Source organism: Lactuca virosa, chromosome 3 (genome assembly GCF_052849685.1).
Source record: "Lactuca virosa cultivar CGN04683 chromosome 3, Lactuca_virosa_CGN04683_v6, whole genome shotgun sequence".
In the NCBI taxonomy this organism is placed as follows: Eukaryota; Viridiplantae; Streptophyta; class Magnoliopsida; order Asterales; family Asteraceae; genus Lactuca; species Lactuca virosa.
This window is the reverse complement of record NC_136428.1, coordinates 6193076-6212346: the sequence shown is the minus strand read 5'-3', so window position 1 is coordinate 6212346 and position 19271 is coordinate 6193076. Positions and strand designations below refer to the sequence as shown.

At 32.2% G+C, this 19271-nt stretch overlaps 1 protein-coding gene and 1 non-coding gene across 2 annotated transcripts; one reads left to right on the top strand and one right to left on the bottom strand.

Annotated features, from left to right (window-relative positions):
* The first annotated feature begins 2072 nt into the window (after window positions 1–2072).
* On the top strand, window positions 2073–8589 carry LOC145165148 (vacuolar-processing enzyme-like). The gene is made up of 9 exons (XM_079083819.1): window positions 2073–2325; window positions 2428–2592; window positions 6634–6790; window positions 6880–6965; window positions 7050–7249; window positions 7329–7377; window positions 7447–7647; window positions 7729–7935; window positions 8196–8589. The coding sequence occupies exons 1-9, from the start codon at window positions 2128–2130 to the stop codon at window positions 8376–8378; spliced, it is 1446 nt and encodes a 481-aa protein (XP_078939945.1). The 5' UTR covers window positions 2073–2127; the 3' UTR covers window positions 8379–8589.
* Window positions 8590–16821: 8232 nt separating this feature from the next.
* Window positions 16822–16892, bottom strand: TRNAC-GCA (transfer RNA cysteine (anticodon GCA)). The gene has a single exon. It is a non-coding gene; the product is annotated as a tRNA-Cys (tRNA).
* Between the last annotated feature and the right edge of the window lie 2379 nt (window positions 16893–19271).

The following is a 19271-nucleotide window of genomic DNA, read 5'->3' as shown; positions in this document are numbered from 1 at the left end:
CGTGATGTCAATGCAGGATCTTAGTGAGGTGTTTGATGTAAAATTTTGAAACATTATATTTATATACCAAACATATCCTATCTTCAATATGATCTTACATAGCCATTCCTTGTTTTGATAGAACTTGGTATTCTTTGGGAATAATGAAGAATCTAGGAAATAGTTAATATAGTCTTGAATAATATAAACGAAGACTGAAACTTGGTAATATTTGTATTTAAGTTATTTAAAAGGAAAGCGAAAGTATTAGACAAAGAGCTAAACTACCCGAAAATCTACCACCTTTAGTCAGGTGAGTGTGTAGTTACTTTCATGACACACAATCTTAATAAAAGTATTTGTTACTCAAAAGATTAAATGTGTACCTTGTATTGTGAGTGCGTAGCTACTTTCATGAACATGATTTTAATAAAAGTGTTTAGTGCTTGAAAGATTAAATGTATACTAAATGTTTACAGTTTGTATTCTATGTTAAATGTATACCCTATATTATGATAGTATTGCATGAACAGGAAATTTGTATTGGGAGTTAATTACATGTATTGTAATCTTGTCTAGTTATAAACTAAGACTTATAAAAGATGTTTAGTTCAAATTAAGTTGAATAATAAGTAGTCTTATTCTGGAGTAATGTGTGAGATTGAAACAGAATGTAGTATTTTGTCTCTTTCAAGACAACCATTTGGGTGTGTTTGGGTTAGACAAGAAGTGGGCATGTCTGAGTCATCTACCAGAGTATGATAACAACACTTGATTATTCTAGACGGTCTTGTGAATTACGTTGTTAGTGTGGATTTATAACCCACAAAAAGTAGATGAAATGAGATACCATAGTTGTCAAATACTCTAATGTTTTCATTGCCTTTATGACTTAACACCGGCGAAGGAATCCCCTAGTTGTGTAGTCAAACTGTTGCTCAAGACGATTCATCAGGTAAGGTGATTCTTCCAAATGATCATTGATAAGGATTTGTAAGAATCGATTGGGCTAGGTAACCATAGGTAGATTGTCTTATAATTATCTACGTTGGATTATATATCTATATTGATTGGTAATGTTTGTTTTGCAGGATTATTAATATGATTTATTATCATTATAATATTGTGGGATTGAAAACCTTATGTGTCTCACCAGGTTCTCACTTAAATTATATGCGTAGCATGTAGTGATACTAAGACTACTGGAACTTGAATAGGATGTCGAGTGAATAAACAGACAAACATGTAATAGTATTCAGGACCGATATATGTTTACGTTGTAACATATGTTGTGTATTAATTATGACATCCTTAATGTTTTTGGTATTTTGAAACAATATTTGTTATCTCAAAATGTTTTATTAAACTGTGATTTTCCACAACAAAAACAATATAATGATATTTAAAGCATAAAGAAATAAATTGATTTCCTTTTATTAGTGTAATGTTCTTAAATTACATTTCATGACCAGGAGATTGGACATAAAACAGATGAAGTATTAAACAAATTCTATTAAACTGGGAGAAATTCATTCACATAGCAGCTAAAAAAATCTTTATTTCGTTTCATTTTCAACATTAGATCTAATTTGGTCTGTAATACTCTTTGAGTTAGAACTAGAACAAATTCAATCGATACACATTTATAATTATATAATTCTTTTTTATATTTGAAAAGTTAAAAAAAAAAAAAAAAAAAAAAAAAAAAAAAAAAAAAAAAAACTTATCTAATAATAAAAAGGTATAATAATGGGTAGCAATAATGAGAAATTGGTAAGCAATTGTGGAGCAATCACCTTCTCCATCAGTGATGACTATTCTTATTTGGAACCAACCTCATGGCCATTATCAATGTCACCTTCTTTTGTTGCCATGCACTACAAATTGTTTAGACGAATGGAAAACGAAATCTTAGAGGCAAAACCGTCTTTCTTTTTTTTTTTTTTTTATTAACATATGTTTTGAATAATTTATATTTTATAGGATTTACAACATTAAATCATCCGGATTAAACAGTTATCAACCTTTTGTTAAAGTTTACTTAGGTTGCAAGTAGCAACAAAATTTTCCACTATAAAACCCCAAGTGCTCCCCTTCATCTTGTTTCCATCTCTCTAATCAATCATTACTTTCCTCTATCCTCAAACGATGTCCTGGTATTTGGTTCTCAATCTTAGCCTTTTGCTGCTAATTCTAGCCACGCCATCCTTGGAAGGTGGTCGGCTGTCATGTCTGCTGAATAATAGATCATGTTCACTTATAGAGACAGAAAAAGAACAAGATGATGGCACAACATGGGCGGTTCTTGTTGCTGGATCAAACGAATACTATAATTATAGACATCAGGTGAATACATATATAGGTCACTATGAATATCTATATATGATCATTATTTGTTTTTATTTTTCATACTATACGTTATAGTTTAGTACTTTTGTCTCATGTTAGGCAGATGTTTGTCATGCATATCAAATACTGAAAAGAGGAGGATTAAAAGATGAAAATATTATAGTGTTCATGTACGATGATATTGCACATCACGAGAGTAACCCAAAACCTGGAGTAATAATAAACAATCCCAAAGGACACGATGTCTATGCTGGAGTTCCTAAGGTACAATTTTATTTTTCCTGTATTAATATTATTGTTATTGTTATTTTCATAACCATAGAAAAGAATTTATGTGGACCATATATTATGTGAAAGATTCGATCTAAGCGCATTATTTTACCTTTTTTCTCATTAATTAAATTTGATTGGGTTATACTGGAAACTTCCTAATGGAAGCCACTTTCATTTAAGTAAAATAAAAAGATAGACTTGATCAATCGTGTTTTTTTTATTATTGTTGTAACGGTTGATGTTTATTTACCTTTACAAATGATTTAATTAAAATGTTTTAAAATTACTTATATGTAGTAATCATTGAATATACCAATAAGAGTTATTTTAATTATTAAGATTCGTTTCATTTATCCTTTTTAAATATTTAACCACTGCTTAGACTTAATTATTAAAACATGTACCTAATTGAATTACAAATTTATGTGAAATGAAATATCAAGAAGAAACTTGCTAATGAGGTTTATGGACAAGTAAAGTTTTTGTGCAATATCTTTTTAATTTTTTTCTTAAATGTTCTCGTAAATACATTTTTGACAAATAATAGTTGAAATTAATTTATAAGAAAACTTTATATTTGAAAAAGACTTGACCCAAATATTAATTTTTAATTTTTAAATTTCAGCAATCTATTAAAAGTACAACTAATATAAAATGTATCGATCCTTAAAAATTATGTTTAATTTTAAATGGGATCTTCGTAGCGTCATATAGAAGGGATGTGTTTGGAACAAATTGCAAATAGTCCAATAAAGTCGCGACAAATAAAAAAAATTACGTTTAAATAAAGTATATTTGCTTTCAAACAACTTTAAAAATAATTATGGCAGTTAGACGTTGCCAAAATGTTTGAAAGCTAAAGACCAAGAGCAGTCTTTAGATGCAATTATTATTATTATTGTTTTTTATTTTAAAGAAAGATGGATTTAACTCAAAGCTAATCATTTCGGTTTTAATAAAGCCTTTTGAAGTGAGATGACAATATCAGTAATTAAAAGCCGCTAAAAGGATTTGTATATTAAATTCTGTCATTTATCATTCAAATCAAATACCCCCTTCGTTTCAAATTAATTGTCCGTTTTTGATTTTTGAATTATTTTTTCTTCAACTTTAACCTTAAATATTTTTATTTGTGTTATATATTACTTGATGAAATTTATAACAATGAAAAGACAATTAAAATAGAATTCATTCATATATTTTGCATCAAGTGTTATCTATCAAAAATAAAAATATTTAAGGTCAAAGTTGAAAAATAAAGACTGAAAAAGACAAATGTGGACAATTAATTTGGAACGGAGGTAGTAGAACAAAACCGAAGAAGTAGGGAACTAGGGATGTCAACGGGACCAAACGGGAGCGCAAATAGTTGCCCGCCCCCGAAATCAGTTATTGCCCCCGCCCCGATCCCGTCCCCATTCCCCCGATTTATAGACTTAATTTTTTTTTTGGTCAAAAAATTTTATTATATTTTGGGCTAAAAAACTATTTTTCATAACTTTAAAATCTTAAAATCTAGTTTTTTAACAACTAAAAAATTAAAAATCCAACATCACAAATTCAACATTACAAAACGACAAATCCAATAAACTTACAAATATAAAATACGACAAATCGAACATTACAAAAAAAAATCCGACATGTCCAAAAATATATGATCAATTCACTATCCAATCGTCATATGCTGTGAAGTAGAAGAAAGTCAAGAAACCCTAAAATTAGATTATATATATATATATATATATATATATATATATATATATATATATATATATATATATATATATATATATATATACAAATGAGCCCCGGTGGGAGTACGGGACGAAAATACTCACTCCCGCCCCCGGTCCCGAAAATAAAAGGGGGTTTAATCCCCCGCCCCCGTATTTTTTTAAAAAATTAATCTCGTACGGAATCGGGGTTCCACGGAAATTTTTGACATCCTTAAACCGAAGGTTATGTTTGGAGTTTAATAATAGAAAGAAAAACCACAAAAGAAAAAAAAAAGATAATCAAAATGAGAAACAAAAACAGAAAAACATATTTTAGAGTAAGTTACAGTTTACATACATGTGGTTTAAAAAAGTTGCATCGTTGGTCCTTTCGTCCAACTTTGTAAAAGAATCTCCGTTAAATATAAGTAAAATGACCGTTTTATCTTTGTTTTCGTTTTTTTTATATTTTTTGTTTTTTATATTGCTTTATTATTTTTATTTAGACACCAACCGTCACTATCCACCATCTTTTTCAGTCATCTTCACTGGCAATATTTCAGTCAAAATTTATTTTCCACCCTCATTAGGATATAATTAGACATTAAATTTTACAAATATAGAAATGGGTCTAGGTTATAATGTGGATGGACAATTATTGTGTGGACGTGTGGACGGTGCGATTCTATGAGAATTAGTAAGAGAATACATTGTTTAGTAATGCGAATACGTTCAACCTTACAAAAATATCGTCATTTTCATGCATTCTCACTAATTCTTATTCATTTTTGTTCTCACAAATCGTTTTTCACTCATTATCATTCTGACAGAATACGACTCAATAAACATTCCGACAACATTCTGACAGAATGAGAATAATAATAAAAAGTCTATAATAACCTTATAGACGATTTAATTAGTGAGAATGTGTGATAATGACAATAGTTATGTAAGATTGAACGTATTCATATTATTAAAAAACATATTTTCTTTGTCATTCTCACAGAATAGCATTGTTCACACGTCCACACAATAGATGTTCATCCACATTTGAACCTAGCTCTATAGAAATGTCTAAAAAGTATAAACAAATTCATGAAAATTATGCAATTAATTATAAGCTTTCCCCTCAAACATCATCATAATGTAGTTAGCTATGAAAACAAGAGTTGCATTTGGGATCTTGGGATCTTCTGGTAAATTTATCTCCTCCGATTAACAGTACCCACATCAAATTTGAAAAGCTTAACACCAAATCTAATACACTATTGCCAAATCTGTAATCGAAACCCTTCACCAAAACTATGAAAACAAGACCTATATAGATGAAATTCAAGTATTCAAGAACGGATGAAATTAGACCTTCAAGATGTAGTATTTGGTAGTAAACATAGGTATTCAATCTAACATATCTTCAAAAACCAAACAAGAACTTGGTACCCATCATCAAATATGCAAATGAATTTAGTTCCTACCAATTCAATCAATTTAAAAGGTGGGTTGACATTGAGGTTTTTCGGTGACTAGATTAAGGGGAAGATGTTTATAAGGTAAAAGGGTGATGGGGGAGGGCTTTGCAGAACCCCAACGACATAAGTTATGAGTTACTTGGCGCATGAACGAGGGGTATTTAGGAACTAGGGTTGATTGCGACAGTGGATGACAACTGATGGTAGATAGATGTGATGATATTGATGGCGAAATATGTTGGTTACAACATTGGTATCCATTGGAGACGAGAGTGGTGGTGAAATTCATCGAAGAATAGGGAGTTGTGGTATTTGTTGGAGAAGAGGTGGGCAGTGTCATGAGTTGGTCGAATGAGGAAGTGAATTTAGGACCGTTGATCCAAATCGGTCATCTTGGTCCCAAAAGCTCAATTTATTCCTTTTGTTTCTCACCTATAGTCCAATGATATTGTTGATTTTTAACATTCTTACGACTTAACTAGTCAAGCTATCAATTACATATAAGTATAAAAGGCTAAAAAGTAAAATTGGATTGCTTTTAACGGTTGAAAACCGAAACAAATTCAAAGCCACGTTCCTTATCAGTCAAATGCCCAATCCATAGTAAAAAAAATTGGATCATTCAAAACCACAATCTTGATCCGTCCAAATGAAAGGGTTATTTGTCCTTTACTTGATGTGTATGTAGCGTATGTCTCACACCTAACCCTAACCAAGTTTTTTTTTTTATTTAATCATGCTTCAAAGAAAATCGATTTTGAAAATGATCACTTAGGGTCCATGAATTTTTGAAACGTAGTTCTAATCCACTTAAGAAAATGAGAAGATGTAATAAAGATTTTTTGTAGGATTACACTAAAGATAGCGTGACAGCGGCCAATCTGTATGCTGTGATTCTCGGTGACAAAAAATCAGTAAAAGGCGGAAGTGGAAAGGTGGTTGATAGTAAACCAAACGATAGGATCTTCATATATTACACCGATCATGGTGGCCCCGGAACCCTTGGTGTGTTTCTTAAATTCATATTATTTGAATAAAAATCAAAGTAATGAAGATTGATTTTTATATGGACTTATAAAATTTTTTTACAACAGGAATGCCAGACTCTCCCAATGTCTATGCCAAAGACTTCATTGAGGTTTTGGAAAAGAAGCATGCTGCTGGGACTTACAAAGAAATGGTAACTTTTTATTTACTGTAACAAATTTGCACAAACAAATTGATATTTTATCACGAAAAATAATAAAAAATTGTTTGCTACTAGGTTATATATGTCGAATCCTGTGAGAGTGGAAGTATCTTCGAAGGTCTTTTGGCCGAAAATCTTAATATATATGTCACAACAGCATCAAAAGCAGATGAAAATAGTTGGGGAACTTATTGTCCGGATATGGAACCCCCTCCCCCACCCGAATACGACACTTGCTTAGGTGATTTGTATAGCGTCGCTTGGATGGAAGATAGGTATGTTTGTCTTTTTCTAATTGATTATTTTTAACAAATTCGTATGTTTTATAAATATTTGGATGCCTCATGCTTTTAGCGACAAGCAAGGTGACAACGGGGAAACATTGGAGCAACAATATAAGACGGTTAGTGTCAAATATATGAATTTAAAATAATACGCATATGTTTTTCGTTAACTTTGAAAATTGTTTTAGGTAAAGGTGAGGACTTACAATAAAAATAGCACAGAAGGATCTCATGTAATGGAGTACGGTACTAAGAGCATTCGTTCGGAGAGTATTTCTCTTTATCAGGGTTTTGGTGCATCTAATGTCACTGATAACACCTACATTTACAACGGTCATATGGGTGTTGTTAATCAAAGAGACGCAGACCTTGTGTTTTTCCAAAAGAAGGTATTAACTTTGTTAATAATGTTCAAAAGGATAGTTTGTGGAATCTTGTGGTGATGGAAATTACTTTATGATGTTATATAGTATGAGAAAATGATCGAAGGATCGCAAGAAAAAACAGACATGTTGAAGCAGATCACTAATATAAAGAATCATCGATCACATTTGGATAGCAGTGTGGATGCCATAGGAATACGGTTATTTGGATCAAGCAATGGTCCATTGATCCTTGGTTCCCTTCGAGCTCAAGGGAAGCCAATTGTAGATGATTGGGAATGTCTTAAATCTACGGTAAATAGACACTTCTTTATTACATTTTGGTTATTGATTTTTATATAGAAGTTTAGTGGTTGGGAAGTGGAATTATATGATGAAGGTTTAAGGTTAAAACCTATGCATGTTCTTTTGATTGTTGGTATTCCACGAATGCCACTCACATGATGGCCCTGAGATGGACACATCGCAGGATAGTTTGGGATAGAGTTTATCTTTTTTTTTTTTATCATAGGCTTTTAATGTTTTTTTCATCATTATGATGTTTTATATGTTAGGTTCGAGTGTATGAGACACATTGCGGTTCACTGACGCAATATGGGATGAAACATATGCGGGCATTTGCCAACATTTGTAACAATAAGGTCACACAAGCGGATATGAGTGATGCTTCCATGGCTGCTTGTAGTGGTTATGATGTTGGGCAATGGAGCCCTTTGAAGAAAGGATATAGCGCTTGATTACAGAAAATGGAATATTGCACATACAATCACCTAAAAGTATGTGATTTAAACACCGTGTTGATAGTAGGTGGATTTTACTTTGAAATGAATAATTGTAAATATGGCTTTCATTGTCATGAATATTTCCTAATTCCAAATTTGTAAATTATTGTCTAAGTTGTATACAGCTTTTATTTCACTACTCTTAATTAATTTTTTTATAAAGCTATATACGAAACCTAAGTTCAGTTTTTCATATAAATGAAAGAAATGTATGTTCAACAAATATATTACAAGATGTATACCAGATCTAAAGCTCGAAAGAAAAAAAAAAATGGTTGTCTTGAAATACTATGAACGAAGTAACTGGGCCTACCAATTGACGTGTCCTTTTTTGCTGAGCTCATCGAGTAAGTAGCCCTATAGCCCACAATCGACACATATTGTCAAATAATTCTTTTTTTTTTTTTAATTTAAAAAAGTTTTTGAACAAATTACTGAATTCGTCCCTATGGTTTGGGTAAAATTACGCGTTAGGTCCTAACGTTTTTTTTACACTCGGATGGTCCCTAACATATATCATATTTTTGCGTATTTCGTCCCTAACATATCATATTTTTGCGTTTTTCGTTTCTTGTAAAGATAAAAAGACTATATTGCCCTTTGTATTTTCTTTTTCAGTTTTTTATTACTTATTTTAATTATTTAATTAATATAAATGAATTATAAGTAATTTATAAATAAGGTGGTCAATCTACTCCACACCCCCGTCTCCCTTCCAATCGCCCACCTCCACCGGACACCTCCGACAACTATTCCGGCAGCACCTCCGTTCAAACATGGTTCATCTCCAGCAACCACCACAATTTACACCAAATCAAAAGAAATTAAACCAAAATCAAGCACCTATTCAACTACCACCCAACCACTTTTTACAAAATCATAACCAAACAAAAACAGTAATCAATGTATACAAAATCAAAACCTACAATCAACACTAAACCAAAACCATAGATCAAAACTAAATTCAAAGATCAGAACCAAACCAAAAAAAAAGATAAAACCAAACAATGTAATCAAATCTGAAATCAAATCTCAAAATTAAACATAAAATGGGCATTTGTATCTTAGTACAAACTACAAAATCAAACTTGAATCAAAATTAAACATGGAAAACGAACTTGATGAAATCTAGAAATAGGGGTGAACTGTTGCAACCAGGGTGACCATGAGAAACATGGTTCTGACAAACTTATCTCCATCAGGGAACCGAACTTGATGAAATCTACTTTGTCACCATCAAGAAAAGAAAAACAATGAAGTTCTGGTTAAACTTATCTCCATCTCCACACATCAATGTTCGTAACAGATCTGAAACTGAACGTCGGTGGGAAATTCGAACGAAGGCGATGGTCTCGGCTAGGGTTCGAGATTATCAAGGAAAGGGGCAGAGGGAGGAGAAGGAGAGGGGCAGAGGGAGGAGAGGCGATATTCTTTCAGGGGAATCCAATGATCTTTGAGGATCTGGAGTAGAGAGAAGCGGGGGAAGAGAGAGATGAGAGAGACGAAGTAGATGGTGGTCCATGGGTTTAACCGAGATGAAAGAGTTTAGTGGGCCCCACATGTTTTATTAGTTTTTTAAATAATATAAATAATAAAAAACATAAAAATAAAAAACAAAGGGAATATAGTCTTTTCAATTGTGTTAGGGACGAAAATGTAACAAAATCATATTACAAGGACGGTCCGAGTGCAAAAAAAAGTTAGGGACCAAACACACAATTTTGACCAAACCTCAAGGACGATTTCAGTAATTTGTTCAAAATTTTTAGAAAACTTTTAACTATCGGATCAAAGATGACTTTTTTAAGTGTCACTCTAACCGTTTAATATTCTCTAACCTTTTAATTTTTTTTGTTAGACTTTGTCTATTTTGGTCTTCATACTTCATAACAATTAAATTTACATCTTAGTCATATATAGACGTTAATTTATATAATATTTTTTTATTATTTAATATATTTGAATATATATACAAAATAGATTTAAACATACTTTATCAGAAACTATATAATAAAAAAGTAAGGTGTTTTTGTTTTTTATCTGCATATCTTTTTGACCTCTTATGTCTGCACCGCGCAGATCACTCGCAGACATTAGTCTTTGCAGACTGTTTGTTTTCTAAAAAATGCAGACCTTAAAAGGTCTGTGCGTCCTCTTCTTGACACAGATGTGGACCAGAGTCTTCTAACATCTTCAGACATCTTCTAACCTAAAAAAAGACACACACACACATACATTTACAACGATCATATGGGTGTTGTTAATAAAAGAGACGCAGAACTCGTGTTTTTTAACTTATATTTATTCCAACTTTATCTATGATAAACAATTTAAAAAAATGTAATACTTAAGAAAAAAATCTGATGACACAAACATGACCTTTGTGACCAATTCATAAATAAAGATTTACTTACAATAATAGTCGTTGGAGTTGTTTATATAGATATGAAAAAAAAAATCATAATATTGTCTTATATCTTTTGTGTCAAATTTTATAAAACGTTATTAAAAACGTTATTAAGTTTGATGTCAGATAGTCTCATTCAGGACATGTGTGTAAGTTAGGAACAGATAGTAGAATTCTATGCATTGACACTTCAGGTGTTGATGTAAGGTAGCTCCGTATGAGAGTACGATAAAGTATTCCCCTTGGGATGACCAAATATGGTGGGTCCCAATCAGACAACTGTAACAATATGTATGCATATTCTTGGATAACCAGAAATTGGTAGGTCCTGATCGACAACTGTAAAGGTATGTCTGCTTATTCTATTGGGTGAACAGAAATGGTGAGCCCAGATCAAACAACTGTAAAGGTATGTATGCATATTCTAAACGGTTCATCATGCAGGATCGATTGGGGGCGGGTAAGATTAGGAATGAGGGTCTATAGATATCCAAATTGGATGCACATCTATATTGTCTAGTAATAATTGGTTTTACAATATTATTGAATTATGAGGGTCTATAGATATCCAAATTGGATGCACATCACTCGTCGCCGTGTAGCCTTGGAAGCTTAGAGGCTTTTGCCTGTCAGCTGGAATCCTATCACAGTGTCACTCATTCACCCTTTTACATATTTTAATTTCTGTGACTTTTGCGAAACTCGAAAAACGGTTCGGGTCAGTTTTCACAAATAAACCAGCCCACAAAATCAAACTGAACCATACAACGAAAAACCGACAAAACAAACCCAACCGGCCCACACAAGAAACCAAACTGACCCATACTGTAAATAATAAACCTAATACACGTTTGAACCCTAAATAAGAGAATCTAAATCTATTTCTCGTTTTCCCCTGAGTTTTCGACACTCGAAGTCGACATCTGTAAATCCAACTGGACTCGTTGTCGTGTCGCCTTGGAAGCATAGAGGCTTTTTCCTGTCGGCCAGAATCATATCACAGTGTCACCCATTCACCATTTTACACATTCCAATTTTCGTGACTTTTGCAAAACCCAGAAAACGGTTCGGTTCGGTTTTCACAGATAAATCAATCCATGAAACCGAACTGACCCATACAATGAAAAACCGACAAAACAAACCCAACCAGCCCATACAAGAAACCAAACAGACCAATACTACAAATAGTAAACCTTATACGCGTTTGAACACTAAACTATGGAATCTTAATATATTTCTCCTTTTCCTCTGCGTTCTCGACACTTAAAGTAGACATCCACAAACCCACCTCGACTTGTCGCTGTGCCGCCTTGGAAGCTTAGAGGCTTTTTCCTTTCGGTCGGAATCTTATCACAATGTCACCTATTTACCCTTTTACATATACCAGTTTTGTGACTTTTGCAAAACCCGCATAATGGTTCAGTTCGATTTTCAAAAATAAACCAACCCATGAAACCAAACTGAACCATACAACAAAAAACCGATAAAGCAAACCCAATCGGGCCATACGGGAAACCAAACCGACCCATACTGTAAAAAATAAACCTCATACGCGTTTGAACGCTAAACTAGGGAATCATAATCTATTTCTCGTTTTCTCTGAGTTCTATACACTCGAAGTCGACATCTGCACATCCAACTGGACTTGTCGCCTTTGAAACTTAAAGGGTTTTGCCTGTCGGCCGGAATCCGATTACAGTCTCACCCATTCACTTTTTGAAACATTCCAGTTTCTGTGACTTCTACAAAACATGAAAAATGGCTCGGTTCGGTTTTCATAAATAAACCAACCTATGAAACTAAACTGACCTATATAACTAAAAACCGACAAAACAAACCCAACCAGCCTATACAAGAAATTAAACTGACCCGTACTGTAAATAATAAACCTTATACGCGTTTGAACCCTAAACCAGGGAATCTTAATCTATTTCTCGTTTTCCTCTGAGTTCTCGAGACTCGAAGTCAACATCCGCAAATCCAACTCGACTCGTCGCCATGTTGCCTTGGAAGCTTAGAGGGTTTTGTCTGTCAGCCAAAATCCTATCACAGTGTCACCCATTCACCCTTTTACACATTCTAGTTTCCGTGACTTGAAGTACGTGGCTATGTTACTGGTTGGAATTAGTTAAGTACTTAGTGGAATCTCGAAGGAACAAATCTTTTAGTCCTCTTATTGGCTTGAATGTTCGACATTGAAACAAAGCTTTAGAATTGGTAATTTGATTTTAATATGTGTCTTTGTAATTGATTTTAATCGGAAAATCGGCTCCTATATGGCTCTTTGTAATAGATTTTAATTGGTACTTGAGTGTATGTTTTGATTTTAATTAATTTTATATGGTTCTTTGTAATTGACTTTATTTGGTAATCGGTTCTTATATGGCTCTTTGTAAGTGGTTTTAATCGGTACTTGAATGCATGTTTGTTAGTGTGTATATTGTGTTTGCTTAATTGAGGGTATTTTCATAAAGCAAAAAAATATTAGCTAATTCTATCAATAGTAATGGTAAATGTAGACTGATTGTGTAAACGAAGTCAATAGGTTCTTTTCCTGGTTTCTGACCATTAGTAATTTGTTTATCAATTACCATAGTTTAAGTGTTCTTATCAATTATCAATCTGCTAATTTCTTATTAGTCACGAAGTTAACATGTTCTTTTCCTAATTTACACTTAACTATAAATTGTTAGTGTCTATGTTAATATGAACTTGAGTGTTGCTTCCTCTTTAACCGTTGAGCTTCCTAAATGATTACTATGAATGTTTGATCCTCTTTAAGTGTTAGGTAACTTTTCAAGTTTGCATGTTTTGTTATTCGTGTGTTACTAGTTTATGTTTATCATCAACAAAGTTTTAATGATGTTAAAATTTGATTGTTTGATCTTTTTTATTATTGTAGAATTCATAATCTTTATTTTAGTATATTAAATTGGATACAATACCATTTATAGTAGCGCACTACAAACCCACGACTCAAAAATGGAAACCCATAAACCCAAACCAAAAAACCAACCCATGCATAAACCGAACCCATAGAAGTTTAAAAACCGAAAGTTAACTTCTACGGTTTGGTTGGTTTTAACCAAAAACTGACTCAAACCGATTTATGCTCATTCCCAAGTTTCGATCCATTTGGTATATTCGACCCAGAAACGTTTTGATCTTACAGTAAAACCATTTGTTAAACAAAGAATATGCAATAAAATAACATAATGATAAAACTCGCAATCTGATGACTGATATGATAAAATAATATTATCCATTACAAAGATAATGAAATATGATTATACTAAAACAATAACCTTTGGCATTTGCTATTAAAAATATATGATACAACTTTATCGTTATTAAACTTAGGGGGTGTTTGGATAGGGAAAAAAATAGGTTGCTTATTGCTTATTGCTTAATCCCAACGCAATAAGCAAATTTAAGTGTTTGGATAGAAGTCTTTAAAAATCAGGTTATTGCGGTAGGAATAAGCTAAATAAGCTGATTTTAATAAGCAAGAGGGGGAATGCTTATTGCTTATTGGTCATTTTACTCATATAAGTTGTTTTGTTTGCCAAACACTTAAGATGCTTATTGTTTATTGCTTATTCCCACCACAATAAGCTAATCCAAACACATTTTAAAAAAGTGTTTATTCCCACAGCAATAAGCAAATAAGCAATAAGCTAATAAGCTAAAAACTATTTATCCAAACACCCCCTTAGGTCTCGTTTGGTTCACTGCAATCTGTTAGAATTAGAAGGAATTGAAATTTAATTTCAACACTTTCTTATGTTTGGTACAATCTTTCAAAAGGATTTGGATTCTTAAATGAGTCTAACTTTCCTTCCATCGAAGGAAAATATATTTCATCCAAAAGATAGGAATTAAAATTCCTTCAAATGGTGGTGACGTTGAAGATTATCATATTACCCTTTTCATTTCTAACATTACATATGACAACATGCAGTTACCACCTGTCACCACCATCACCACTGCAACCTTTAACCATCACCTACACTACAACATCTATCCACCACTCACCCACCATCATCCACCGCCACAACAACTTTTCAAAAGAGCAAAATATAATATAAATCCCATACATAGCATAATAATTTAATAGAAACAACTATAATATGATATTATTACATAAAAACAATAAAAAAGAGAAATCTTTATCTATATTTCTAATTTAAAATTATGACTCCGATTTAGGAGATTTATCACAATTTTAAATAAATAAATATATAAATAAGGAAGAAAAAATAAAAGATTATTTATTTTTTTTTTAAAAAGAAAAAACACACAAATACATTACTAGTTTACTGTTATCTAAAATTAGACCATATTTTTTAGCCCAAAAAAATTATCGTCTTCTACAACACAAATGAAACTCTATACAACATGCCAACATTGGGTTAACATCGCTCGTATAGAAAATCTTGGCCCACAAATTTGAGAGGGCCGTTAGTGTTGTGCTCAGTTTTAGAGGGTGTATGACTAAGGGGTCGTTTGATAGTTGCTGACTGAGAAAGTGCTGATTGAGAAAGGTCTGTCTGAGTAATAAATTCTGACTGAGTAAGAAACCATGCTGTTTGATTATACATCTGACTGAATGTGCTGATTGATGCGAAATGACAATTTTACCCTGGTGTTCTTTATTATAATAATAATAATAATAATAATAATAATAATAATAACAATAATAATAATGTATACAAAACTTTCAGCATAATAGACATTAAATATACTATTTTAGAGATTAAAACACAAAAACCCTTTAGCTTGCTGGTAAACGTCATTGTGTGTACAGGGGAGACCCGAGTTCAATTCCCGTAACCTCCCATTTCACTTGTTGAGCTGCGATTTTTATTCAAAGGCAAGGGTATTATTGGAAAACCTTGCTTTCTTTCTCAGTCAGCCTTCTGCCAACTCCTTTCTGACATTTCTTACCGAGTCAGATGGCCAAAGTTGGATTATCAAACACATTTTGCTGACCGAGTCAGCCAAAAACGTCTGACTTGACTCGGTCAGACGCATATCAAACGGAGCCTAAGCTTATATAAGGAGTTTTTGGTGTTCCATACCGATATAAATCACAAATAGTATTTGGATGTGAAGTTTAAAAAATATATATATTTCATTCGTCTCATATTAATTGTCCATGTTTCCTTTTTGGTTTGTCCTAAAATAATAGTCTATTTTTAAAAAATAAATATATTTTTTACCAGAATACTCATTATTATTAGTTACTCTACCATAAAATTAAATACAACAAAAAGATAAAAATTAAATGCAATAAAATAATACAATTGTCATTTTATTTAATAAAGTTATTAATAATTAATATTTCCTTAATTTTTTTCTTTTTATTTTTAGACAATAATTTTGAAACGGAAGAATATCTGATACCTCAATTAAATCATTTTAGCTGGGTACCTTACTTATAAAAAATAAGTCATTTTAGATTTTTAGCTAGGTACCATTAATTATATATATATATATATATATATATATATATATATATATATATATATATATATATATATATATATATATAAAATGTCGTGGGGGTCTAGGAACAGGAATCTTTAAGGTTTATGAATTTGGCCACATAACTTTTTCCTTTTACATTTTGACCACATAACTTTTAATAGTCATATTTTGAACAGGAAAGTTTTAACTTTCTTACTTTGGCCATAAAAACTTTTTTAACTTTCTTATTTTGGCCACAAATTTTTGAAGAAGCAGCGGAGGCAAGCAATAGTTCAGAAGCACAACGTTTTCTACGTGAAGAACTCATACAGGAAGACGTACACGTTCACAATTTGGAAAGAAACGTCATTAATTACAGCAAGAAGCATGATTATTGTAAAAGAAAATAACGTAACCCTAAGGAGACATGAGAAAGAAGAAGGGAAATTACCAGTGGTTAGCCGGATTCCGATCAAGAGGAAGCAAGTGTGGGAAGTAGGTCGGAGAAATCGTTTGTTGATGAGGCGGCACCCGGATTTGAACTGGGGAAAAAGGATTTGCAGTCCCCCGCCTTACCACTCGACCATGCCGCCAAAACGATACACAATAAGATAAAATTTTATGGGTTGGATTACTAAACTTTAGTTTATTGTACTTGTATCCCTTTTTTAATTTCATCCTTTTTTTTCTAAATTTATAAAAATTCTACAAGAAACCTTTTTCCCTTTTTGTTTGACCACCCTTCGATTGATTGTATAGTATCTCAAAACATAAGTGACACGTGGCACTTAGGACTCTTTTATTAGAGAGGTAGATTACATTAATAACTATATTCTATATATGTTATATTTTCAATTTATATATATATATATATATATATATATATATATATATACACACACACACGCACACTTTCTAATCTATTTTTATATTGTATCATTATTTATTGTTTGATTTGAACTTTTAATTATTTGAATCGAAAGACATCCTATCACCATCAAATAATAATAATAAGCTATAAAACCTTTGGTTTCAACTCATTTGAATAAAAACTAGGAGAACCCATGCTCCGCATGGGATGAATAGTCTAAAAGAAAAAACCAAAAGGGGCAGTTTTGGAAAAAGCTACAAAACCAAAAAAATTTCCGACCTACTTCCCACACTTGCTTCTTTTTGATCGGAATCCGGCTAACCACTGATAATTTCCCTTCTTCTTTCTCATGTCTCCTTAGGGTTACGTTATTTTCTTTTACAATAATCATGCTTCTCGCTGTAATTAATGACGTTTCTTTCCAAATTGTGAACATCTACGTCTTCCTGTATGAGTTCTTCACGTAGAAAACGTTGTGCTTCTGAACTATTGCTTGCCTCCGCTGCTTCTTCGTCGTCTACCGTTCGGAACCGGACTAGACTTCGTGCCTTTCCTTCTTCTAATTTCGCACGCCCTCTTCCAACCTACGATAACTCTGGTGACTGTTCACTTGTCTGCCACATTTGTGGTGCTCTCTTTTGGCACAGTGAAAGAGTTCTTCGTAGTTCCACTACGGTATCCGAAACCATTTTCTGATTCCACTGTCATTGAGAAACAAGGTTATGCGCATTACAAAAGGAACTCTTTAGCACGTCATACATTACAAAATGGTATTGAGATAGATAATGGATATGTTGCCCTATATAATAAACGTCTATGTAGTCGTTTTAATGCACATATCAATGTTGAATATTGTGGTTAGAACATGATGATAAAGTACTTATTCAAGTATGTTTCAAAAGGTATGGAACGGGCGAAGTTTGTTATTAAGAAGGATGTCTCTGCTCATGGAACTACCACTTCTTCACAAGAGATTATGGTTGATGAAATACGAAGTTTTACGTGTCCTTTGGACCCTTCGCCCGCCCGCCACCACTGGAAGCAAGCACCTTGAAGGGAATTCCATCGTTAAGGATTCAATCCAGCCACAGGTTCCCTACGACTACCTTGTTACGACTTCAATTGTTGTTGGTTGTTTTGAATATAGTCTAGTCGTCCTTGCTCAATACAAGTATATGCATCAATAAGTATTGCTGAAATAATCTAGATGCATTAAGTATAAGGGAGTAAACACCATCACGAGCATGGATTTGATAACTATAGTACATATTTACCGTTAAGTTCCTGGCATCATTACCTAGTTTTCTCAAAATCGTTGTGTGAAACGTGTTTTATTAGGTTTAGGGTATTTTGGTCAATTTCTCAAAATCGTGAAATAAGGTGTTCTTAATAAGTAACTAGGAGAAGCCCATGCTCCGCATGGGGTGAATAGTCTAAAAGAAAAAAACTAAAAGGGGCAGTTTTGGAAAAAGCTACAAAAGTGTGGCAAAACCGTCAAAAACTAATAACTTTAAACCAAAAGTATAAACAACATAAAAATTTGTGGCCAAAATAAGAAAGTTAAAAAAAAAAATTTGTGGCCAAAGTAAGAAAGTTAAAACTTTCCTGTTCAAAATATGACTATTGAAAGTTATGTGGTCAAAATGTAAAAGAAAAAAGTTACGTGGCCAAATTCATAAACCTTAAAGATTCTTGTTCAAACGGCATTTAATATATATATATATATATATATATATATATATATATATATATATATATATATATATATATATATATGGAAAAGTTCAATAGAGAACCATAATTATTGGTTCTTCAAGGAACCAAATATTTTTTTCAATTCCTAGAGCTTATTTTTTATCGAAAAAAAAATCTAAAAATATCTAAATTCATATATTAACATTGTGAATGTGAAAAATATTTTTCGGATTCACCGTGTGAATTCGGATTCACATTGTGAATTTTCAAAGATTCACATTGTGAATTTGACGTAAAAAAAAATCGAATTTGGTATTATTGGAAAAATGATAAAAAGTTAAGAATTTCTATATTTTTAGTTTTTTTTTGATAAAAAGTAAGTTTTAAAAGTTGAAAAAAAGATTGG

Excerpts from the sequence above, each read along its gene's own strand:
- LOC145165148 (XM_079083819.1), top strand. The coding sequence starts at position 2,128 with ATGTCCTGGTATTTGGTTCTCAATCTTAGCCTTTTGCTGCTAATTCTA. Across the intron at positions 2,326-2,427 it reads ACTATAATTATAGACATCAG|GCAGATGTTTGTCATGCATA; the intron begins GTGAATACATAT and ends GTCTCATGTTAG. Across the intron at positions 2,593-6,633 it reads TCTATGCTGGAGTTCCTAAG|GATTACACTAAAGATAGCGT; the intron begins GTACAATTTTAT and ends GATTTTTTGTAG.